Source organism: Amblyraja radiata, chromosome 30 (assembly GCF_010909765.2).
Source record: "Amblyraja radiata isolate CabotCenter1 chromosome 30, sAmbRad1.1.pri, whole genome shotgun sequence".
NCBI classification, from domain to species: Eukaryota; Metazoa; Chordata; class Chondrichthyes; order Rajiformes; family Rajidae; genus Amblyraja; species Amblyraja radiata.
In genome coordinates this window covers 15,116,329-15,137,644 of record NC_045985.1, presented here as the reverse complement: position 1 = coordinate 15,137,644, position 21,316 = coordinate 15,116,329, and the positions used below count along the sequence as shown (strand labels likewise).

Sequence of the window (21,316 nt, the reverse complement as noted above, 5' to 3'; positions counted from 1 at the left end):
ACATCTAACTCCCTCTTAAATATAGCCAATGAACTGTGGCCTCAACTACCTTCTGTGGCCTTATCTCGGTCCTAAAAGATTTCCCCCTTATCCTTAAGCTGTGACCTCCTGTCCTGGACTTCCCCAACATCGGGAACAATCTTCCTGCATCTTGCCTGTCCAACCCCTTAAGAATGTTGTAAGTTTCTATAAGATCCCCCCTCAATCTCCTAATTCTAGCGAGTAAAAGCGAGTCTATCCAGTCTTTCTTCATATGAAAGTGCTGACATCCCATGAATCAGTCTGGTGAACCTTCTCTGCACTCCCTCTATGGCAATAATGTCCTTCCTCAGATTTGGAGACCAAAACTGTACACAATACTCCAGGTGTGGTCTCACCAAGACCCTGTACAACTGCAGTAGAACCCCCTGCTCCTATACTCAAATCTTTGGCCTCCCATAAGGTCAGAAATGATTGGAGCAGAATTAGGCCATTCGGCCCATCAAGATTTAAGAGGGAGTTAGATGTGGCCCTTGTGGCTAAAGAGATCAAAGGGGGTATGGAGAGAAGGCAGGTGCAGGATACTGAGTTGGATGATCAGCCATCATCATATTGAATGGCGGTGCAGGCTCGAAGGGCCGAATGGCCTACTCCTGCACCTATTTTCTATGCAAGTCTACTCTGCCATCAGATATACTGGCTGATCTGCAGTCTCTGGGAAATCCATGAATTCGAAAAACATGAGACAGCATGACCTCTGCCGTTTTCTTTGCGGAGGGAAGCTTGTGCAACGGAATGAAATGGGCCATCTTAGAAAATCTGTCCACCACAGTCATGACTGTGGTGTTACCTTCAGAAGAGGGCAGGCCCGTGACAAAGTCCATGGAGATGTCGGACCAGGGGCGTGAGGGGACAGGCAGCGGACTCAGGAGGCCAAAGGCGGCCCGGCGTGAGGTCTTGTTCTGAGCACAAATACTGCAGGCAGCGACATACTCTTTAATCCCCCTCTCCATGGAAGGCCACCAAAACCGCTGTTTGGCCACAAACAGGGTTCGGCGGACACCGGGATGACAGGAGACCCGAGACGTACGAGCCCAGTGAATCACCTGTGAACGAAGAGACTCGGGAACAGACGATTAGAAGGACACCCTAGCGGAGACTGAATACCAGCAGTTGCCTCGGAAACTCTCTTCTCAATCTCCCGAGTAACCGCCCCAACAAAACAGGAAGCAGGCAGAATGGGAGTTGAAACCTTAAGGGACGGGTCAGGATCAAACTGTCTGGAGAGAGCATCAGGTTTGCCATTCTTGGCACCAGGGCGGTAAGACAGTACAAAATCAAATCGATTAAAGAAGAGAGCCCACCTTGCTTGGCGCGCGTTGAGGCGTTTGGCTGACCTGATGTATTCCAGGTTTTTGTGGTCTGTCCAAACTAGAAACGGCTGCTTGGTACCCTCCAACCAATGTCTCCATTCCTCCAAGGCTGTTTTAACCGCTAACAGTTCACGGTTACCCACATCGTAATTTCTCTCAGCAGGAGAAAGCTTCTTTGAGAGGAAAGCGCAGGGATGTAATCGACCATCTGTGGGGGATTTCTGTGAGAGTACGGCCCCGATGCCCACACCCGAGGCGTCCACCTCAACCACGAACTGGAGTGACGGGTCAGGGTGAACCAGGATGGGGGCTGAGGAGAAGCTCCTCTTGAGTCTCATAAATGCAGTTTCTGCTTGAGAGGACCAAGAGAAAGGCACGTGGGGTGAGGTAAGAGCATGGAGTGGTGCAGCAGTGACACTAAAGTTCCGGATAAACTTCCTATAAAAATGAGCAAACCCAAGGAACCCCTGAAGTCGCTTACGACTGGAGGGTGTAGGCCAGGTGGCCACAGCACTGACCTTGCTCGGGTCCATCTGTATACCAGCAGGTGATACAACATAACCAAGGAATTGAACAGTGTTAGCATGAAATTTACATTTCTAAGCTTTCACAAACAGATCATTCAGGAGCAAATGTTCCAGCACCTGGTGTACATGCTGCACATGGGAAGGCTCGTCTGGAGAAAAAATCAAAATGTCATCAAGGTACACAAACACAAATCTGTTCAGCATGTCACATAATACATCATTAACCATGCCTTGAAAAACTGCTGGAGCATTAGTAAGACCAAACGGCATGACCAGATATTCATAATGACCACTGGGTGTGTTAAACGCAGTTTTCCATTCATCCCCCTCCCTTATCCTCACCAGATGATAAGCATTTCTAAGATCTAACTTAGTGAATACTTTAGCGTCTTTTAACAGTTCAAATGCAGAGGAGATAAGAGGAAGAGGGTATCTGTTTTTAACAGTAATGTCATTGAGTCCTCTGTAGTCAATGCAGGGCCGAAGTGTTCCATCCTTCTTATCCACAAAGAAGAATCCAGCTCCTGCAGATGAAGAGGAAGGTCTGATGATCCCAGCAGCAAGGGCGTCGGCAATGTACTTTTCCATGGCGAGCCGCTCGGGTGAAGACAAGGAGTAGAGATGGCCCTTAGGAGGCGCTGTACCTGGCAGAAGGTCGATGCAGCAGTCGTACGGTCTATGCGGCGGAAGAGATGTGGCCTTGGCCTTGTTGAACACCTCCTTTAGGTCTAGATAACATGAGGGAACCTTGGTGAGATCTGGAAAATCCTCCTCCCTTGAACAGGGAGGGTGGTCCTGGAAGATCCCAGCAAACTGCTCCTTGACGGATCCTTCATAGACTCAGGAGAAGAATCATGCAGATAGATGAGTTTATAGTTATTCCCCCAAGAAATTACTTCCTCAGTACCCCAGTTCATGTGAGGATTATGGTAAGACAGCCAAGGGAGCCCCAACACCAGAGGATGAAGAGGACAGTCGAGGAGATGAAAACTAATGGTCTCAAGGTGATTACCTGCCACGATGAGTTGAACAGGTTGAGTTCGGTGAATTACCCTGTACAGTAGGCGCCCATCCAGTGCACTAGCCTCCAGAGGACCTTGAAGCTGTTCACGTTCCAGCTTCAATTCATCAGCCAAGCGAATGTCCATGAAGTTCTCATCTGCCCCAGAATCAACCAAAGCCTGCAGGGAGTGCCACTGGGAATGCACCAACAATTGTACCGTCGACAATGGACGAGAGGAACGGCTCATAGGAGTGGTACAACTCACCAATGTCCTCTCTTTCATTGGTGAGCCTTGTCTTTTACTGAACAGCTGTTCAACAAATGTCCCAGTTCACCACAGTAAACACACCTCCCCTCCCTTGGGCGGCGCTGCCGTCCCTCCGGGCTGAGTTTGGCTCGACCCACCCAAAGATCCTATAGCGGACAGGAGGCGCTGTAGGCTGACTCGACCGGCCGAGAGGGAAGAAGTCCCGACCGCAAGGCGAAGGGCGACGCTGCCGCCACTGCTGCGAGGAGGACCGAACTGCCACCGATCTCCTCTCTCGCTCGGTACACAAAATTGCTGGGGAAACTCAGCGGGTGCAGCAGCATCTATGGAGCGAAGGAAATAGGCGACGTTTCGGGCCGAAACCCTTCTTATCTCGCTCTCTTTCTCTGAGCCTAGCGTCAATCTGGACAGCCAGGGAAATCATAGACTCGAAGTCGGAAGGCAGGGTTAATGGAGCCAACTGATCTTTGATAGCTTCAGACAATCCATTGCGAAAAGCATCCAACAAAGCAGCCTCATTCCATCCACCCTTAGCAGCAACAGTTCGAAAGTCAATAGCAAAATCCATAACTGTGCGATTACCTTGTTTCATGGAGACCAGGTTCTGTGAAGCCTCTCGGCCAGGATTGGAGTGATCAAACGTGCGGGACAGAGCCTCCATGAACAGGACCGACGTCTGGCACACAGGAGAATTCCGAGACCACTCCGCCGTGGCCCAAGCCTCCGCTCTGCCCGACAGATGCGTGATGATAAAGGCTACCCTTGAGCGTTCTGATGAAAAGGAAGCCGCTTGAAGTTCGAAATGCAGTACCCACTGAATCAAAAAAGGTCTACACTTCTCCGATTCCCCCAAGAAGTGTTCCGGTCTTGCCATCCTTCAGTGGGGGGATACCATCGACTCCACAGTCAAAAAGGCACAACAGAGGATGTACTTCCTGCGGCAGCTGAGGAAACACAATCTGCCACAGGCAATTGTGGTCCAATTCTACACGGCCATCGTAGAGTCTGTCCTCACCCTCTCCATCTAGGTCTGGTTTGGCTCAGCCACCAAGCACGACACCTGGAGGCTGCAGCGAATCGTCCGATCAGCAGAGAAGGTTATTGGCTGCAACCTTCCCTCCATTGATGAACTGTACACTGCAAGGGCCAGGAAGCGAGCGGGCAAGATCATCTCTGACCCCTCTCACCCTAGCCACAAACTCTTCGAATCACTTCCCTCTGGAAGGCGACTCCGGATTGTCAAAGCTGCCACAGCCAGACATAAAAACAGCTTTTTTCCCCACGAACAGTAGCTCGACTCAACAACCAAAAATCAGTAGCCTGGTGTTTTATTTAATACACATGTTTAATCAATAATCAGCAGGTTGAAACATTTTCCGTGAGTAAAAATTGGTCGGCATAGTTCTTTTTAACTCGTAGTACAGTGGAGTGGGTTTGTTATGTAGTTACAGGCAGTCGAGGGCAGCCGTAGGCAATCTCCTTCACTGACCGGGCATTTTGCTTGGCTCATTGGAGTTTTCAGGACCAAGGAAAACCGTTGGTTAAATGCCCGCTAAACTTTATTATAAGTTGTCTGACTTCTTAAAAGTGTCTCCACTCCTTCTCCCCCCCTCTCTCCCGTTCTCTTCCCCCCCCCCCCACCGTGCTCGCTAAAGGACTTACCGTATACTGTGCAGCTGCCTTTTACTAGCAATGTTACAACATTTTGAGATTTAAAAAATCAAGTCTGTAATTTATCCCATCAGATAAAGCATAAAAAGAAATTTTATTTGACACCTAATTCACTTTCATATCTCAAGTATTTAAAAAGTTATGGCCATTTTCATACTCGGAAATGAGCATCTTGTTCCCTATTGATTTTCTATGGACATAACAAAAAAGCTGTGATCGTGTGCAGTCAAAAGCCCATAACTTTCTTAAAAATTAAGAGAACTGAATGAAATTTTCAGTTATCGTAGATTGAACCATTCTGAAACAAATATAAAATAATCTTACTTGGATGACCTGAAATTAAAGCATATAATTAGTTAGTTACCCAGGTATGAGTGCAGGCAGGTGGGACTAAGGAAAAAAAATTGTTCGGCACGGACTTGTAGGGCCGAGATGGCCTGTTTCCGTGCTGTAATTGTTATATGGTTATATGGTTAAGAGTAGCTAATTTCAAACTTCAATTACTAGATCTAAACATCTATCCATTTCGTAATAAATGATTAACATTTTTAAATAGCCTAAGTGTCCAAATAATATTCATAAATAATTCACAATAAAACATGATTTTAAAATCTCATTTACATTAATTTATAGATCATTTAAAATCAGCTTTCTAGTGGGATCCTGTGAACGCGCTGGTTTAGAACGTTCACATTGCGCTAGATTTGTGCCCTCAAATGCCCAGAAAAATACTGCGGGATATAATGGGCCCAAAATGAGCTACTCGCAACATTAAACTTTGTATAAAGGGATCTTAAGAAGCCCTTTTTTTATTTTATTTATTTATTTATTAGAAGTAGACATATTATAAAATGTAGTTACATATTATAGTAAAAAAACTTTTCATATACATCAGTCATACATTATTAAAATTTTCCATTATCAATTACTTCTGCTTCTAGTGTTTTTATTTTTTATAGAAAGAGGGAAAAAGAGAGGGTAGAAAGTTACAAATAAAAAAGAAAGCCAAAAAAAACACAACAGAAAAACAAGGGAGGTGGAATGGGTTACCTGTAATACATCAATGGAGATAGGTTCGTAGGTTATAAAGTATAGCTTTTCATCTATTCCTGAGTTCAAGTTTCAGTTGGGTCCTCGTGCTGTGCCAATCTATCCCTTCAGATAGTTAATGAATGGAGCCCAAATTTTATGGAAAAGATCTTGTTTGTCCATTAAGACAAGTCTAATTCTTTCTAAGTATAGGGTCTCCGACATTTCCGTAATCCACATTTTAATTGTGGGGGTTGTAGGGCCTTTCCAAAATTTTAATATTAATTTTTTTCCGGTTATTATACTGTAGTTGAGGAAATTTCTTTGGTATGTTGTGAGTGTTAAGCTTTGTTCTGATATTCCAAGTATTATTAATTTTGTGTCTGGGTCCAGTTTTGTATTAATAACTTCTGAAGTTATTTCAAAAATATCAATCCAGAAATGTTTAAGTTTTATACAGTTTGCAAACGTATGTGTTAAATTAGCCTCTAAATGTAGACATTTATCACAAATAGGAGAGATTTGTGGGAAGATTCTATTTAGTTTTATTTTAGAGAAGTGTAGTCTATGTAAGACCTTGAATCTGGCATTTAATGAACATTGATGTATTTGTTGTAAACTTTCGTCCCACATATCTTTCGTGATAGGATGACCTATTTCATTTTCCCATTTGTATCTATATGGTTCGGTCGGTGGTACCTCGTTGTTTAGTAGGGTGTTATAAATATAAGCTATTAGTTTTTCAGTATTAGGATGCTTGTTCAGACATTCATCAAGAATTTCTGATTCCCTATTCCTGTAGACTTGTGTATTAGATTTAACATAATCTCTAATTTGTAGATATCTGAAGAAATTATTTGAGTGCAGTCCATAATTCTGTTGTAACTCTTGAAATGAAAGAAAAGTACCTTTCCCATAAAGATGTCCTATATTTTTGATTCCATAATTTTTCCATTGTGTGAAACCTTTGTCCATAAAGGATGATTTGAATAAAGGATTATTTACAATGGGAAGGCAGAGTGGTATATTATTCCATTTTAAATCTTTTTTTATTTGTTTCCAAATTCGTATTCCACTATGTATTATGGGGTTTTCTTTATAGGTTTTTTTGTGCAGTTTTGTGGGGGCAAATATGATCGGTCCAATTTCAAAAGGTAGACAGTCTTCCTTTTCCATCATTAGCCAATCTGGTTGTTGATCCATTTCTTCCAGCCAGAAATTCATGTTTTTAATATGGACTGCCCAAAAATAAAATAAGAAATTTGGCAAAGCCAGACCTCCATTTACCTTTGATTTACATAAATGTTTTTTACTTATTCTATGATTCTTATAATCCCAGACAAAACTTGTAACAATGGAATCGACTTTTTTGAAAAAAGTTTTTGGGATATATATCGGAATTAATTGAAGTAGGTACAGCAGTTGCGGTAAAAAAATCATTTTTATAGCATTAATTCTCCCAAGCATAGAAATGGGGAGTGTTTTCCAGTATTGAATATTCTTATGTAGTTTATTCAGTAAGGGTGGGTAATTTAGTTTAAATAAAGAGGTATATGTCTTAGTTACATAGATTCCTAAGTATTTAAATTTATCTTTAACTATTTTAAAAGGGGATTGTTGTATTGTATGTAAATTGAATTTTGTTATTGGCATGATTTCGCTTTTATTCCAATTGATTCTATATCCCGAAAACTGACCAAATTGAGTTATTAGATTTAATAGGTTTGGAATACTATTTTCTAATTTTGTAATATATATTAGTATATCATCTGCATACGAGATTTTATTCCTTGTGTCTCTAGTATTGTATCCAAATATTCCTGGATGGTTTCTAACGCTTTCTGCTAGGGGTCCGATTGCAAGAGCAAATAATAGTGGGGATAGTGAGCATCCTTGTCTACAGCCTCTAGAGAGATTAAATTTAGTTGATAACATTTTGTTTGTTAATATTCTAGCTGTTGGATTAGAATATAACAATTTAACCCATGTACAGTACTTCTCTCCTAGTTGAAATTTTTCCATCACCGAAAATAAATATGGCCATTCTACCTGGTCAAATGCTTTTTCAGCATCTAACGAGATAATTGCTAGCTCTGCGTTAGGGATTCTATTGGAGTATATAATATTAAATAATCTTCTCAGATTATAAAATGAATACCGTTTGGGGATAAACCTTGTTTGGTCGGGATGTATTCATTTGCTGATCACTAAGCTCAATCTATTAGATAGAATCTTAGTTAATATTTTCTGATCAGTATTTAAGAGGGCTATAGCTCTGTATGAACCTGGGTCTTCAAGATCCTTGTCCGTTTTTGGTATAAGTATGATTGTAGATTCATTTAGAGTTTCTGGGAGTTTCTGTTGAGTATAAGCGTATTTGTATATTGTCTGTAGGCGTGGGGAAAGCAAATCATAATTTTTTTAATAAAATTCCGAATTTAGACCATCGGGTCCTGCCGACTTTCCGTTTTTTAAGGACTTTATTGATTCTTCAATGTCTTTTATCGTAATTTCAGCCCCTAGCAATTCTCTCTCTTTCTGATCTAGACCCGCAAACTTACAATTCTGTAAAAATGTTTCCATTCCCGTTGATTGTTCTGTTATTTTAGATGAATACAATTATTGGTAGTATTGTAGAAATCTATCATTAATATCTTTAGGCAGTGTTAATGTTTCTCCCTTGTCTGTTCTAATTTTGTATATTGTTTTTTCCCCGTCCAATTTGCGAAGTTGACGCGCTAATAGTTTTTGTGGTTTGTCACCAAATTCAAAATTTAATTGTTTTGTATGTTGATAAAGTTTTATAACTTGGTCTGAATAAATCTTGTTTAATTTATATTTCAATACTGCAATTTTATTGTGTTTTATCGTGGATGGTGCTGCTGCATTTTCTGTGTCTAATTGCTTTATTTCCAGTTTCTGTTGTTTGGCCCTATTCTCTTTATTAAAAAATGATTGGGAAGAAATTAATGCTCCTCGTACAAATGCTTTAAATGTTTCCCAAAGAAGGGAGGCAGAGATTTCAGGGCTATCGTTAGCCTCAAAAAACATTTTAATCTGTTTTACTAGGTATTCATTACATGACTTATCTTTTAAGATTTGGGGATTAAATCTCCATTGTGACTGTGTCTCTGCCATTCCGTTTACTTTGATCATAAATGTTAATGGAGCGTGGTCTGAGATTATGATGTTATGATATTGTGAGTTATAGGTAAATGGGATACGTTTTGAATCTACTAAAAAATAGTCTATCCTTGAGTAAGTTTTATGTACTGGTGAGTAAAATGAATATTCTCGGCCCGATGGATTTTCAATTCTCCAAACGTCCTTAATATTAGTAGTATTAATGTATGAATTTAAAAATTCACTTGATCGAGGTTTTAGTTTTCTTTGAGTTGATGATCTATCCAAACAAGCATCCAAAGTGCAATTTAAATCTCCACCGATTATTAAGTTTTGTTGTGTACCTTCCGGGATATTGTTAAGAATTCTCTTAAAAAACAGAGGGCTATCAAAATTTGGTCCATACACATTGAGGAGAGTCACCTTTTTTAAGTATAACTCCACTATTATTACAATATATCTGCCTTCAATGTCTTCTATCGTTGATATATGTTTAAAGGGTATACCTTTACGAATTAATATTGCAACACCTCTTGATTTATGTGAGAATGAAGAGTGGTACGCTTTAGCAATCCATTTTGCTTTCAATCTGTGTTGTGCTTCCTTTTTAAGATGTGTCTCCTGGAGAAATATTATATCTGTTTTCAATGATTTTAAATGAGCTAACACTTTGCCTCTCTTGATAGGTTCATTAATTCCCTTAACATTCCAACTACAGAATTTAATTCCCTCACCCCCAATTTTTATATTCATGTCTTGCATCTTGTGATTAAGTGGTAGAGCAGATGATTCAGCACACTCAACCCTACCTTATACTTGAACTTCAGGTAGATGAATTTTAGGTCACGTCTGTTTTCCATCCGAACATATCTCCTTAAATAAAATATGCAATTCCATTCCAAATACAAAGTATAATATGATATAAGATAAAAAAAAGGTGATAGCAAATAGGGTTAGTAAAGTGTGGAAAGTAAAAAAGAAAAACAACTACAACTACAATTAGTGCAGTTAGTGATAGCCACCCTAATGTGGCTAAGCATCTATGGACTTCCGTAGCTTTTGGTTTATAAAAATACTAGCTCCGTACTTTCCTTGAAAGGAAAGTTTCCAATTCGATGCATACAATTTGTGGGGGGGAAAGAAATATTGATTATATTCCATTAATGGTATAATTAGTAGTCTCAAATTGAAATGTTAGTTTTGTATAATATAAACATTTATCAAAGAATAATCAAAAACGAAAACATCAGAGAGAGAGCCATCAAACATTTCTCATTATAAAATACCTGAATCATACTTTACTTATATTTCATACTTTTAATTAATTCTTAAATAATCTAAATAATCTTATTATCATTAGTTAGTGTTAGTTAATATTATTGATTATTAATAGTTGTTAGAGGTTAGCACTAGAATGTTAGTATTATATATCCGTTGCAGGAAATATACCCAATTCTTATTGCGAATTTTAGGCAACTCTTAAATATAATAGTTTAAAGTTTAGAGTTCCATATCTTCTCTGCGAGATAGCAGTATCCGGGTAGGTGTTAAGAGTTGAATATTTTTCAATCTTCGATCTTGTCCTCGATGTTCTTGGCAAATTCAAATGCTTCCGTGTGCTTGATGAAGAAGTATTCCTTCTTCTCGTAACTGACTCTTAGTGTTGCGGGGTATAACAGTCCATATCTCAGATTCTTTATGTTCTTCAGTATTCTTCTTGTTTCTGTGAACAACGCTCTTTTCTTAGCAACTTCCACAGGGTAATCTCTGAATACGCTAATCTTGTCTCCTTCATATACAAGATTTCTGCTTTTGCCAATTTTCCTCATCATGTCATCCAATACATGGTCATATTGGACCTTTACTATCATTATTCTTGGTCGGTCGCCCACCTTTGGGCGACCCACTCTGTGCGCTCGGGCAAGTAATGGCGCCTGATCCAGGTTCAAAATTGTTTTCAGTACTTCTGCAGCAAATTCACGGGGGTCACGAGTCCCCTCTCTACCTTCCTGGATGCCCACGATTCTTAAGTTCAGACGCCTCTGTCGTCCCTCCAAGTCTGTACATTTTTCAGTTATTTGATGCAATAACTTTGATAGGCGTTGGTTCTCAGTGATTAGTTGTTTTGTAGTTGCGGTGCTTGTCTCAGCAAGTTCCTCAAGTTCTTTTACAATCTTGTGGTGTTGGTTTAATGTCAGGAGAATAGGTTCAAGTTTAGAATCAAATCTGGATTCCATCTTATTCAGTTTTTCATTTACTTCTTCAACATTTTGAGTCATATTTCTTTCCATATCTAATTTCCAGTCTTCAAGGACTTCGTGTACAATCTCTGTAACATCTTCTTTAATTTGTTCTTTAATTTCTTTTTTAAAAGATGCCAGCTCCTCTTTAACCTCTTGAAAGTTCTGTCTAAGATTTTTAAGTTCCTCCTTAAGGAACGTTTTTAAATCTTCCATCTCAGTCTTTTTCTTCTTCTTTGAGATGTCTTCTCGGGATGCTGTTAAACCTGAGGCCGAGGCTTCAGTTGGGCCTACCTCTTTAATCTTGCCGTTTTTTGTCTTGCGGGGGGGAGTATGTTGAGTCGACATACAGCTGGTGTCGTGCGCCTGATGACGTCACGGGCTTAGTGCAAAACAATCGGTGCCGTTTTCTGCAGGTAGGATCTGTCTTTTCCCCCCGTTTTTTCCTTTTTTTCACGGAGCTAGTTGGCGCGAGTCTCTCCTACTCCATAGCGCCACCGGAAGTCCAAGCCCTTTTTAATGTAAAAATAAGCAGCCTACCATCAGTTGTTTGCTCTATGAGACCCTGACAGCTGCCGGTGGTCGCGGGTTTAGAGATTGATTTTTAAACTATTATAACTATTATACAAGGCCTTTGAAACTAATAATAGCTTTTGCGACGAGGTCTTCCAGCGATTTTTCGTTAATAATTATCTAGGCTGAACATCTTCGATTGGAACAGCCTAGAGAAAATCGTGTTTTAAACCCGCCCCCCTCTAAACGGCGCCAAAATCGCGCACACCCGCATCGACAGATTTTCAGCGACGATTCAGGTAGGCTTTGCAACATACCTACTTTTACCTTCCTCTTTATCGCGGGTGTGAATTTCAGACAGCGCTCCCCCGCTTTCCCTGGCCCCCGCTTTTGCTACGAGTTTGTGTGTGTGTGTGTGCGTGCGTGCGTCCGTGCGTCCGTGTGTGTGTGTGTGTGTGTGTGCGGTCGGTCGATCCAGCTTGCGGCTTCATCGCTGACGGTCGATCCAGCTCGAAGATTTCAAGGCGACTGCCCTCAAGCTTGAAGGTCGAAGACAGTCTTCTGAACTTGTCGCAGTGGGACAGCCCCTTGACTGGTTCCGCACTCACGGACCCCGGGCTGTCTATCCCCGCGGTCTGGGGGTGGGGAGGAGGAGGGTGTGCAGTGCGGTTAGTGACTCTGGGTGGGCGGAGGGACCAGACTGTCCCCAACTCTGCTGCAGCAGACAGGGACGTTGCCGGATTTTCGTCGCCATGTGTCCGCTGACAGGAGCCTCTGCCCCTCTCCACCCGGCCCCGTGTGCGTGGGCGCTGCCGACCCACAGCCCGTAACAATGGGAGGGTGGGCGGAGGCCGCCCGTGGCCAGACAGCGCTGACCCCGGGGGGGGGGGGGGGGGGGGGGGGGGAAAGAGTGGGGCTGCCCCGAGGGATGCTCACCTTCCGCCGCTTACACCTTAATGTTCGGTTTCAGAGCAAAGATTCGAGAGCATTTGGCTCAGAGCGTTCATCCACAATTATTTACAGTGCACAAATTGACCATTTCGGCAGTTTATAACAGGTCAGAAAGTATGCGATTCGTGTATTAACAGTGTATGCCGGAGGCTGCCATGTCCTCCAGATGGATTGAGCTGCTTTGTACGTCACGCCCTTTGACCTGATGACCTTATGTACAACCCCCCCTATATTTTCACAAAATTATTTCTGTTCTATTGATGGACGCGTTGAAATGAAGGGATCGACAGACAGACAGCTCTGATTTCAGTTGCTGTTTATTTCGCTTTTCCCACATTTACATTCCCCCTGGTTTTATTTCCGCGTTCGCTGGGGTTTCACGACGCGGAATTTGGGGATTAAATGGGGCCCGTGCAGCGCCGAGCTGTTGTCCACCGGGTTTCTGCCCCACAGCCACTCAGCCCCGCTCCTGACGCCGGTCCCGGGACCCGACTCTTTTACACCCGGGGCGGAACCGGAGCAGATTCTCAGCCACTGGGCTTCATCCCAAGTCCAGAAGTAAGGATAAAGTTTCTCCGTGAATTTATTCCCAGTGAAGGTGTGGAGATGGGACTTGGTGTCCGCGTCGTAAAATGAAACCGTACCGGACTCGTAACTGAGATAAACTCCCACCCTCCCGGGGATGGGACGGGCAGGGAGATGGGATGGAGGGGAGGTGAGGGCTTCAAACTCGTCATCCCACCGCCCGATGCTCCAGACTCCAGTCTCCGGGGTCAGGTCGTCCACTCCTTTCCTCTCCACAGACTCTGCGGCGACTCCCAGGCTCCAGCCACAACTCCCCGTCACCTCCACCTCCCAGTAATGTCTCCCCGATGTGAATCCCTCCGATCCCAGCACACACGGACTGGATGTAAACCTCCTCCTGGTGTCAGGGAGACTCCTCTCGGTGCCGGTACATCTCACCCTCTTCCGATCCTCAGACACTTCGAGCCACGGATGCGCTGTTTCCACATCCAGGGTGACGGAGACTGGGGGGAGAAACATAGAATAATAGAAACATAGAAAATAGGTGCAGGTGTAGGTCATGCGGCCCTTCGAGCCTGCACCGCCATTCAATATGATCATGGCTGATCATCCAACTCAGTATCCTGTACCTGCCTTCTCTCCACACCCCCTGATCCCTTTAGCCACAAGGGCCACATCTAACTCCCTCTTAAATATAGCCAATGAACTGGCCTCAACTACCTTCTGTGGCAGAGAATGCCACAGATTCACCACTCTCTGTGGGAATTTTTTTTTCTCATCTCTGACCTAAAAGATTTCCCCCTTATCCTTAAACTGTGACCTCTTGTTCTGAACTTCCCCAACATCGGGAACAATCTTCCTACATCTAGCCTCTCCAACCCTTTAAGAATTTTGTAAGTTTCTATAAGATCCCCCCTCAAGGAGATTCTACTGCAGTTGTACAGGGTCTTGGTGAGACCCCACCTGGAGTATTGCGTACAGTTTTGATCTCCTAATCTGAGGAAAGACATTCTTGCCGTAGAGGGAGTACAGAGAAGGTTCACCAGACCGATTCCTGGGATGTCAGGACTTTCATATGAAGAAAGACTGGATAGACTCGGCTTGTACTCGCTAGAATTTAGAAGATTGAAGGGGGTTCTTATAGAAACTTACAACATTCTTAAGGGGTTGGACACGTTAGATGCAGGAAGATTGTTCCCGATGTTGGGGAAGTCCAGAACAAGGGGTCACAGTTTAAGGATAAGGGGGAAATCTTTTAGGACCGAGATGAGAAAAACATTTTTCACACAGAGAGTGGTGAATCTGTGGAATTCTCTGCCCCAGAAGGTAGTTGAGGCCAGTTCATTGGCTATATTTAAGAGGGAGTTAGATGTTGCCCTTGTGGCTAAAGGGATCAGGGGATATGGAGAGAAGGCAGGTACAGGATACCGAGTTGGATGATCAGCCATGATCATATTGAATGGCGGTGCAGGCTCGAAGGACCGAATAGCCTACTCCTGCACCTATTTTCTATGTTTCTATGTTTTAATGTGGGCAAATGGGAATTTTGTGGCTGCGGAAAAAAGGTAGACATGGACGCGATGGGCCGAATGGCCTGACTCTGTAATGTACAATCATGGCTCTCTGGCTCCAAGAGCACAGAATGACTGATTATCCACAGCCACCAGTGCAGGGAATTCCAAAGGTTGCCTAGTCTCTGCGTGCAGTAATGTCTCCTTGTCTCTGTCCTAAATGGTCCAGCCCACATTCTGAGAGGGGTTCCGCTGGCTCCAGGCTCCCTCAGACAGGGGAAACATCCTCCCTGCATCCAGCCCACTGAGCCCTGTAAGGACTTTGTGTTCCACTGAGATCTCCTCTAATACACCTGAACTCTCGAGAACGCAGGCCTAGTCTACGCAATTTCACCCAGCACAGCAAACCTATTCTCCCAGGAACAAGGATCTGTTCAAATGCAAACAAACTTTGCTTTGTCTTTGTGCTGCTTCCCCCAGAGTCTATTAGTACCATTAATCTTCACATATAAGTATTGCATAAAGATATCTTCAAAAAAGAACAATGGAAAAGGTATTAGTTTTACCTCGTTTGATGATATTAGATGTTTCTCTCAATGCCATATTGTAGAAAAAGGTGTGATCATACTTTTCAATGGGCAATGCGCCAAATAGCACCAACATTGGTTTTGTTTCATCAGGAACCCTGCAAATATTTAACAGCTGGTTAGAAACTGAGCAGTAGCTGTTTATTTGAGCTGTACTATAAAAACATACATTGTTTCAGTCAAAAGCATGTCCTACCTGCTCTTGCGACCAGCTTCCTCCTGAAATAAATAAAACACAAATCTCAATAGACAGACGGATCGTCATGATCCCGACGGCGGGTATTTCATCAAATTGCTACAAAAAACACCCTCTGCTAATTCCCATTTCCCAACTCTTTGCCGCTGTCACACAGACAGAACTTGGATATTGTCGTAGAGACATCGAACACAGTTTAAGAATAAGGGGAAGGCCACTTAGAACGGATATGAGGAAAAACATTTTCACACATATTGTGAAGCTGTGGAATTATTTGCCTCAGAAGGCGGTGGAGGCCAATTTTCTGGATGCTTTCAAGAGAGATTTAGATAGAGTTCTTAAAGATAGCGGAGTCAGGGGATATGGCAAGAAGGCGGGTACGGGGTACTGATTGTGAATGATCAGCCATGATCATATTGAATGGCGGTGCTGGTTTGAAGGGCCGAATGGCCTACTCCTGCACCTATTGTCTATTATTGTAAGATGTCACAGATAATGGGATGGAACATTTTAAGATCAGCAGCAGATTTAAATGGGCGGGGGTTGGAAATATTATCTCTACTTGTGGGGAGAAGAAAAATAAAACCTGAAATGTATGATGGCCTTTAATAAATTCCACAAGAAATGCAGTAAACAGAACGTGGAACTCACAGGGTGGCCTGAAGACAATATTGCAGATACATTTATGTTGAAGTAGGATAAATACAGGTTTCCTGGAATTTGGGTTATTATTGTCACATGTGGTGAGTAGATAGAACATTGACCCAGAACTGAATTACTGGTAAATGCAGCATTTATTTCAGAAATTTAACCCATCATTTTGTGACTGTGCACTTTCACTTCGCCAAACTGTAGTGTAACCCCTCACCTTCAGAAATATCACACCGTCCTTGTGGTCTGTCTGTTTATGTAACTTTGAGAGTTCCTCCTGAATGGAATTTAAATTATTTTGTATCCCTTGAAGATTTTTCTCCATTGTTTTTACAATCTTCTCCTCTTCTTCCCGGACATCTCCGAGTAAACGCTGCTCTTTCTCAGTGAGAATCTGGTGCAGTTCAGCAAACTGGGATGTGATCTGTGACTGAAGGTTGCGTGACTGTTCCTGTCAGATGAAAGATGAGAATTCATATATTACGTCACTTTCGAGTGAAATATGCCCTACAGAAATATGCCATCTGCCCAACATGTCCATGCCGGGCTCTGTACGTATCTACACTAATCCCATTTACATGTATTTAATCCATAGCTTTGGCAATTCAAGAGCTCGTCTTGATAATTCTGAAATATTATGTGAAAGTAACGTACTATTACATCATTCCCATTTCCCCATTACAATTCCCTGCAATTCATTACATGTGTCCATTAACCCTCAGTGGGCAGAACCAGGTCACCAGAACTAGCAGACAGCAGCATCATTTAGAATGACAGACTTCATAGATTCATACAGCAAGGCATGTTAGATACCGACCAAGACCTACGCTATTTCCAATATACCGCATTTGGCCAAGACAGTTCTCAAATCTTTCTCTCCACAAATTTGTTTGAATATCTGTTAAATGTTATTACGGTACCCGACTCAACCACCTCATCTACCTCCTCCAGCCTCATCTGTTGCACCTGCTGCTCTAGATGTCAGCTGATCTATATCGGTGAGACCAAGCGGAGGCTTGGCGATCGTTTCGCCGAACACCTCCGCTCGGTCCACATTAACCAACCTGACCTCCCGGTGGCTCAGCACTTCAACTCCCCCTCTCATTCCGTATCCGACCTCTCTGTCCTGGGCCCGCCTCCATGGCCAGAGGGAGCATCACCGGAAATTGGAGGAACAGCACCTCATATTCCGCTTGTGGAGTCTGCATCCTGGGGGCATGAACATTGAATTCTCCCAATTTTGTTAGCCCTTGCTGTCTCCTCCCCTTCCTAGCTCTCCCTCAGCCCTCGGGCTTCTCCTCCTCGTTTTTCCTTTCTTCTCCCCGCCCCTCCCCCCCCCCATCAGTCTGAAGAAGTGTTTCGGCCCGAAACGTCGCCTATTTCCTTCGCTCCATAAATGCTGCTGCATCCACTGAGTTTCTCCAGCATTTTTGTGTACCTACCTCATATGGCAGCTCGTTCCATGTACCCACTACCAAAGTTGTCCTTCATGTTCATTTTTAATCTTTTCCCTCTCACCTAAAACCAAAACCCCGACATTCTCGATCACCCTACTAAGGGTAAAAGACTGACCATCCAACGTATCATTTTGCTTCATGATAGTATACGCCAGCCACAGACCAATTAGACCTTCAGCCCAGAGACATTAGGTTAGATGAGCTAGGTACCAATGTCTGACTATGGGAGTGTGTACGGGGTCACCTGAAATAAACGGAATTGGGAATCTGCTGGTTACCACCCGCTGCGTGTAGATCTGGGGGACCCCCCCCCCCCCCGCCCAAGGGGCCAAAACATGGGTGCTAAATAGATAAGTGAGGTACCACTTAAATCCACTACCATAGTGTGCTCACTGCCACGCCTATATCAACACAAACGGCAGACATTTTTCCCACTGCAAAAGGCCTGCCAGACCCCCCACAAAGGGCCTAAAAAATGGGCTGGCATATAGAGGAGCAAGGTACCACTCAAAAATAATGCCAAATGAACAAGTTGAGTTCATAGAGTGCTTGGAGTGCATACTCTCATTGTGTCCTTGGGCAAGACACTTCACCCACCTTTGCCTGTGTGTGAATGTGTGTGAGTGATTGGTGGTGGTCGGAGGGGCCGTAGGCGCAGAATGGCAGCCACGCTTCCGTCAGTCTGCCCCAGGGCAGCTGTGGCTACAGAAGTAGCTTACCACTACCGAGTGTGACTGAGGAGTGAATGAATAATGCGATGTAAAGCGCCTTGAGTATTAGAAAGGCGCTATATAAATCCCATCCATTATTATTATTATTATTATTATTATTATTATAGAGTCCAAAATGGGTTACACCAGACAAATAGTCCGCTGCACTACAGGTACCAGACACCCGAAAAATGTACACCCTAGACCCTGCTGTCCAACTAGGCCAGCCTAGATATTGTGGGTCTCAGCCAAAACCAAGCTGAAATGATCTACACAGCTTGGGGGATATAAAATGACCTGACAGCACAATTATCCACTGCCTTGGGTGTACCAGACACGCTAAATGGGCCCTTGGGCCAATCTAGGCTAGCCTAGATATTAAAGGTACCAGCTAAAATGAAATTTAGATGATCAATAACAGCCTAGGAAATACAAAATGACCCATGCCAGACAGATAACCCATTGCCTTGGCCTTACCAGACCCCCCCCCCTCCCCCTATAATGAAGAAAGACTGGATATACTTGGCTTGTACGCGCTAGAATTTAGAAGATTGAGGGGGGGTCTTATTGAAACTTACAAAATTCTTAAGGGGTTGGACAGGCTAGGTGCAGGAAGATTGTTCCCGATGTTGGGGAAGTCCAGAACAAGGGGTCACAGTTTAAGGATAAGGGGAAAGTCTTTTAGGACCGAGATGAAAAAAACATTTTTCACACAGAGAGTGGTGAATCTGTGGAATTCTCTGCCACAGAAGGTAGTTGAGGCCAGTTAATTGGTTATATTTAAGAGGGAGTTAAATGTGGCCCTTGTGGCAAAAGGGATATGGAGAGAAGGCAGGTACAGGATACCGAGTTGGATGATCAGCCATGATCATATTGAATGGCGGTGCAGGCTCGAAGGGCCGAATGGCCTACTCCTGCTCCTATTTTCTATGTTTCTAATAAGTCCTTGGGCCCAAGTAGGCTAGTCTAGGTATTAAAGATACGAGCTGAACCAGGTTTATATGATCAACCACAACCTTCGACTAGTGAACACAAAGTGACTCGTGTCAAAAAATCAACCACTTTATCGACCAATTCCACAACAACCTATTTCAATGAGAAAGGGGGGACACGAGGCTAATAGTAGGTACAAACTGTTGGAGTGTCCCATTTGGCTTTCTATATATTTGGCCATTTGGGTGAATGCGGTGACAAGCTCTCCTTCACTGCAGACAAACAATATATCAACATCAGATTGGATGGAATTATTTGCAGTCAAGAATCAGTTTACGGCTGTTTGAGGTAAGTTGTTTTACTTTGCGACATCATTATAGTTTGCTGTTATAATGCAGGGATATGATGCATGATTCAGTTATAGTGTTCAGTTGATAACTTACGTTAAAACCAATGCATGGGACAGTGCCATGCCCAGAGCACATGGCCTGCAGAGAGATACAATGATCGACACATGGGTTAGGATCAAGTATTAGCAAATGCATATAAAAGCCCTGTGGAATTTGTGCAATTAACTATGCTATATAGGCCTTAGTACAATTTAACCTGGAACATTATGTTATTTGATGGTGATTTATCTTAAATAGGAATGGACTCAAATTTAATTCATCAGACTGCTGCACTCCAGGGAGTAAAGTCCTTGGCTGATCAACCTCTCCCAAGAGTTCTGGTCCTCGATTACTGAGTTCTATAGAGGTGCCAAATTATTGCACACATCACAGGGATGAAATCTACACAAAAACATTCAATCGATAGCACAAAGCCTCACCTGAACTCCAGAAATGCTCTCTTTCTGTTCCTGCTCCATTTTCTGGATCTCTGATTCCTTTTCTGTGAGAGAATCAAAAGAAGATTTCACCTGTTCCTGGGGTTGGGTTTCAGGTCGGAGAATAAACATGTCAGACAATAAACAAAAGATTAGACAATGATGTGATCAAAAGTGATTTGGTTTTACCTTGTAGAATTCAATTGCTTCTTCTAACAGCATTAAGCTGTGAGACTTGTGTTCCCCCGCAGTTGTGCAAATCAAACAGATCAGTTTCTTGTCAGTTTCACAAAACAGCTTCAGTTCTTCCTGATGTTCCTCGCAGTGAAGTTTACTTTTCTTCGCGTTGAGATCCAGGCTCAGTGTTCGAGCTTTAACACTCAGTCTAACCAGGGCCCGATTCACCCTGAGGGTGCACTTTGTAGATTCCTCTCTGCATTCCGTGCAGGAGTTTCTCCCCTCCCTGTCCCAACTCTGTGTGATGCAGGAGCGGCAGAAGTTGTGCCCACACTCCAGCGCCACCGGTTCGGTGAAGAAATGCAGGCAGATGGGACAAACAACCTCCTCGGTCCAACTCTCGACCTGGTCTTTCGTAGCCATTTTAACTGCAGCCCTCCCTGTAAGATTCAATATGTTTTCAATCACGTCGAGCTTCTGAACCCCTCCAGTACCGCGAGTGCCCACTGCGCACGCTGCCGTCCCGGGCAATGAATGCTATTTGGCTGCAAGTGTGAAGGTGTCCTATCCACTTCCAACTAATCACACACGAGGGAGGGGTCAGTTAGACATTAAACTGGCCTGAATATAGACGAAAGTTGAGAAAGGGGCTTGGGAAAGAAATAAGGCAGGGCAGAAAGTAGCAATGTTACAAAATTTTGAGATTTAAAAAATCAAGTCTGCAATTTATCCCATCAGATAAAGCATAAAAATAAGTTTAATTTGACACCTAATTCACTTTCATATCTCAAGTATTTAAAAGGTTATGGCCATTTTCATACTGGGAAATGAGCATCTTGTTCCCTATTGATTTTCTATGGACATAACAAAAAAGCTGTGATCGTGAACAGTCAAAAGCCCATAACTTTCTTAAAAATTAAGAGAACTGAATGAAATTTTCAGTTATCATAGATTGAAGCATTCTCAAACAAATATAAAATAATCTTACTTGGATGACCTGAAATTAAAGCATATAATTAGTTAGTCACCTAATTGTAGCTAATTTCAAACTTCAATTACTAGATCT

The 21,316-nt window shown here is 43.0% G+C and overlaps 1 protein-coding gene across 1 annotated transcript; it reads right to left on the bottom strand.

The window, feature by feature from the left end:
* Positions 1 to 1,081: 1,081 nt before the first annotated feature.
* On the bottom strand, positions 1,082 to 20,895 carry LOC116989967 (zinc-binding protein A33-like). The gene is made up of 8 exons (XM_033047523.1): positions 20,263 to 20,895; positions 20,077 to 20,172; positions 16,365 to 16,598; positions 15,497 to 15,519; positions 15,280 to 15,398; positions 13,641 to 13,705; positions 12,225 to 12,361; positions 1,082 to 1,085 (listed from the first exon to the last, which is right to left on the bottom strand). The coding sequence occupies exons 1-8, from the start codon at positions 20,671 to 20,673 to the stop codon at positions 1,082 to 1,084; spliced, it is 1,089 nt and encodes a 362-aa protein (XP_032903414.1). The 5' UTR covers positions 20,674 to 20,895.
* Between the last annotated feature and the right edge of the window lie 421 nt (positions 20,896 to 21,316).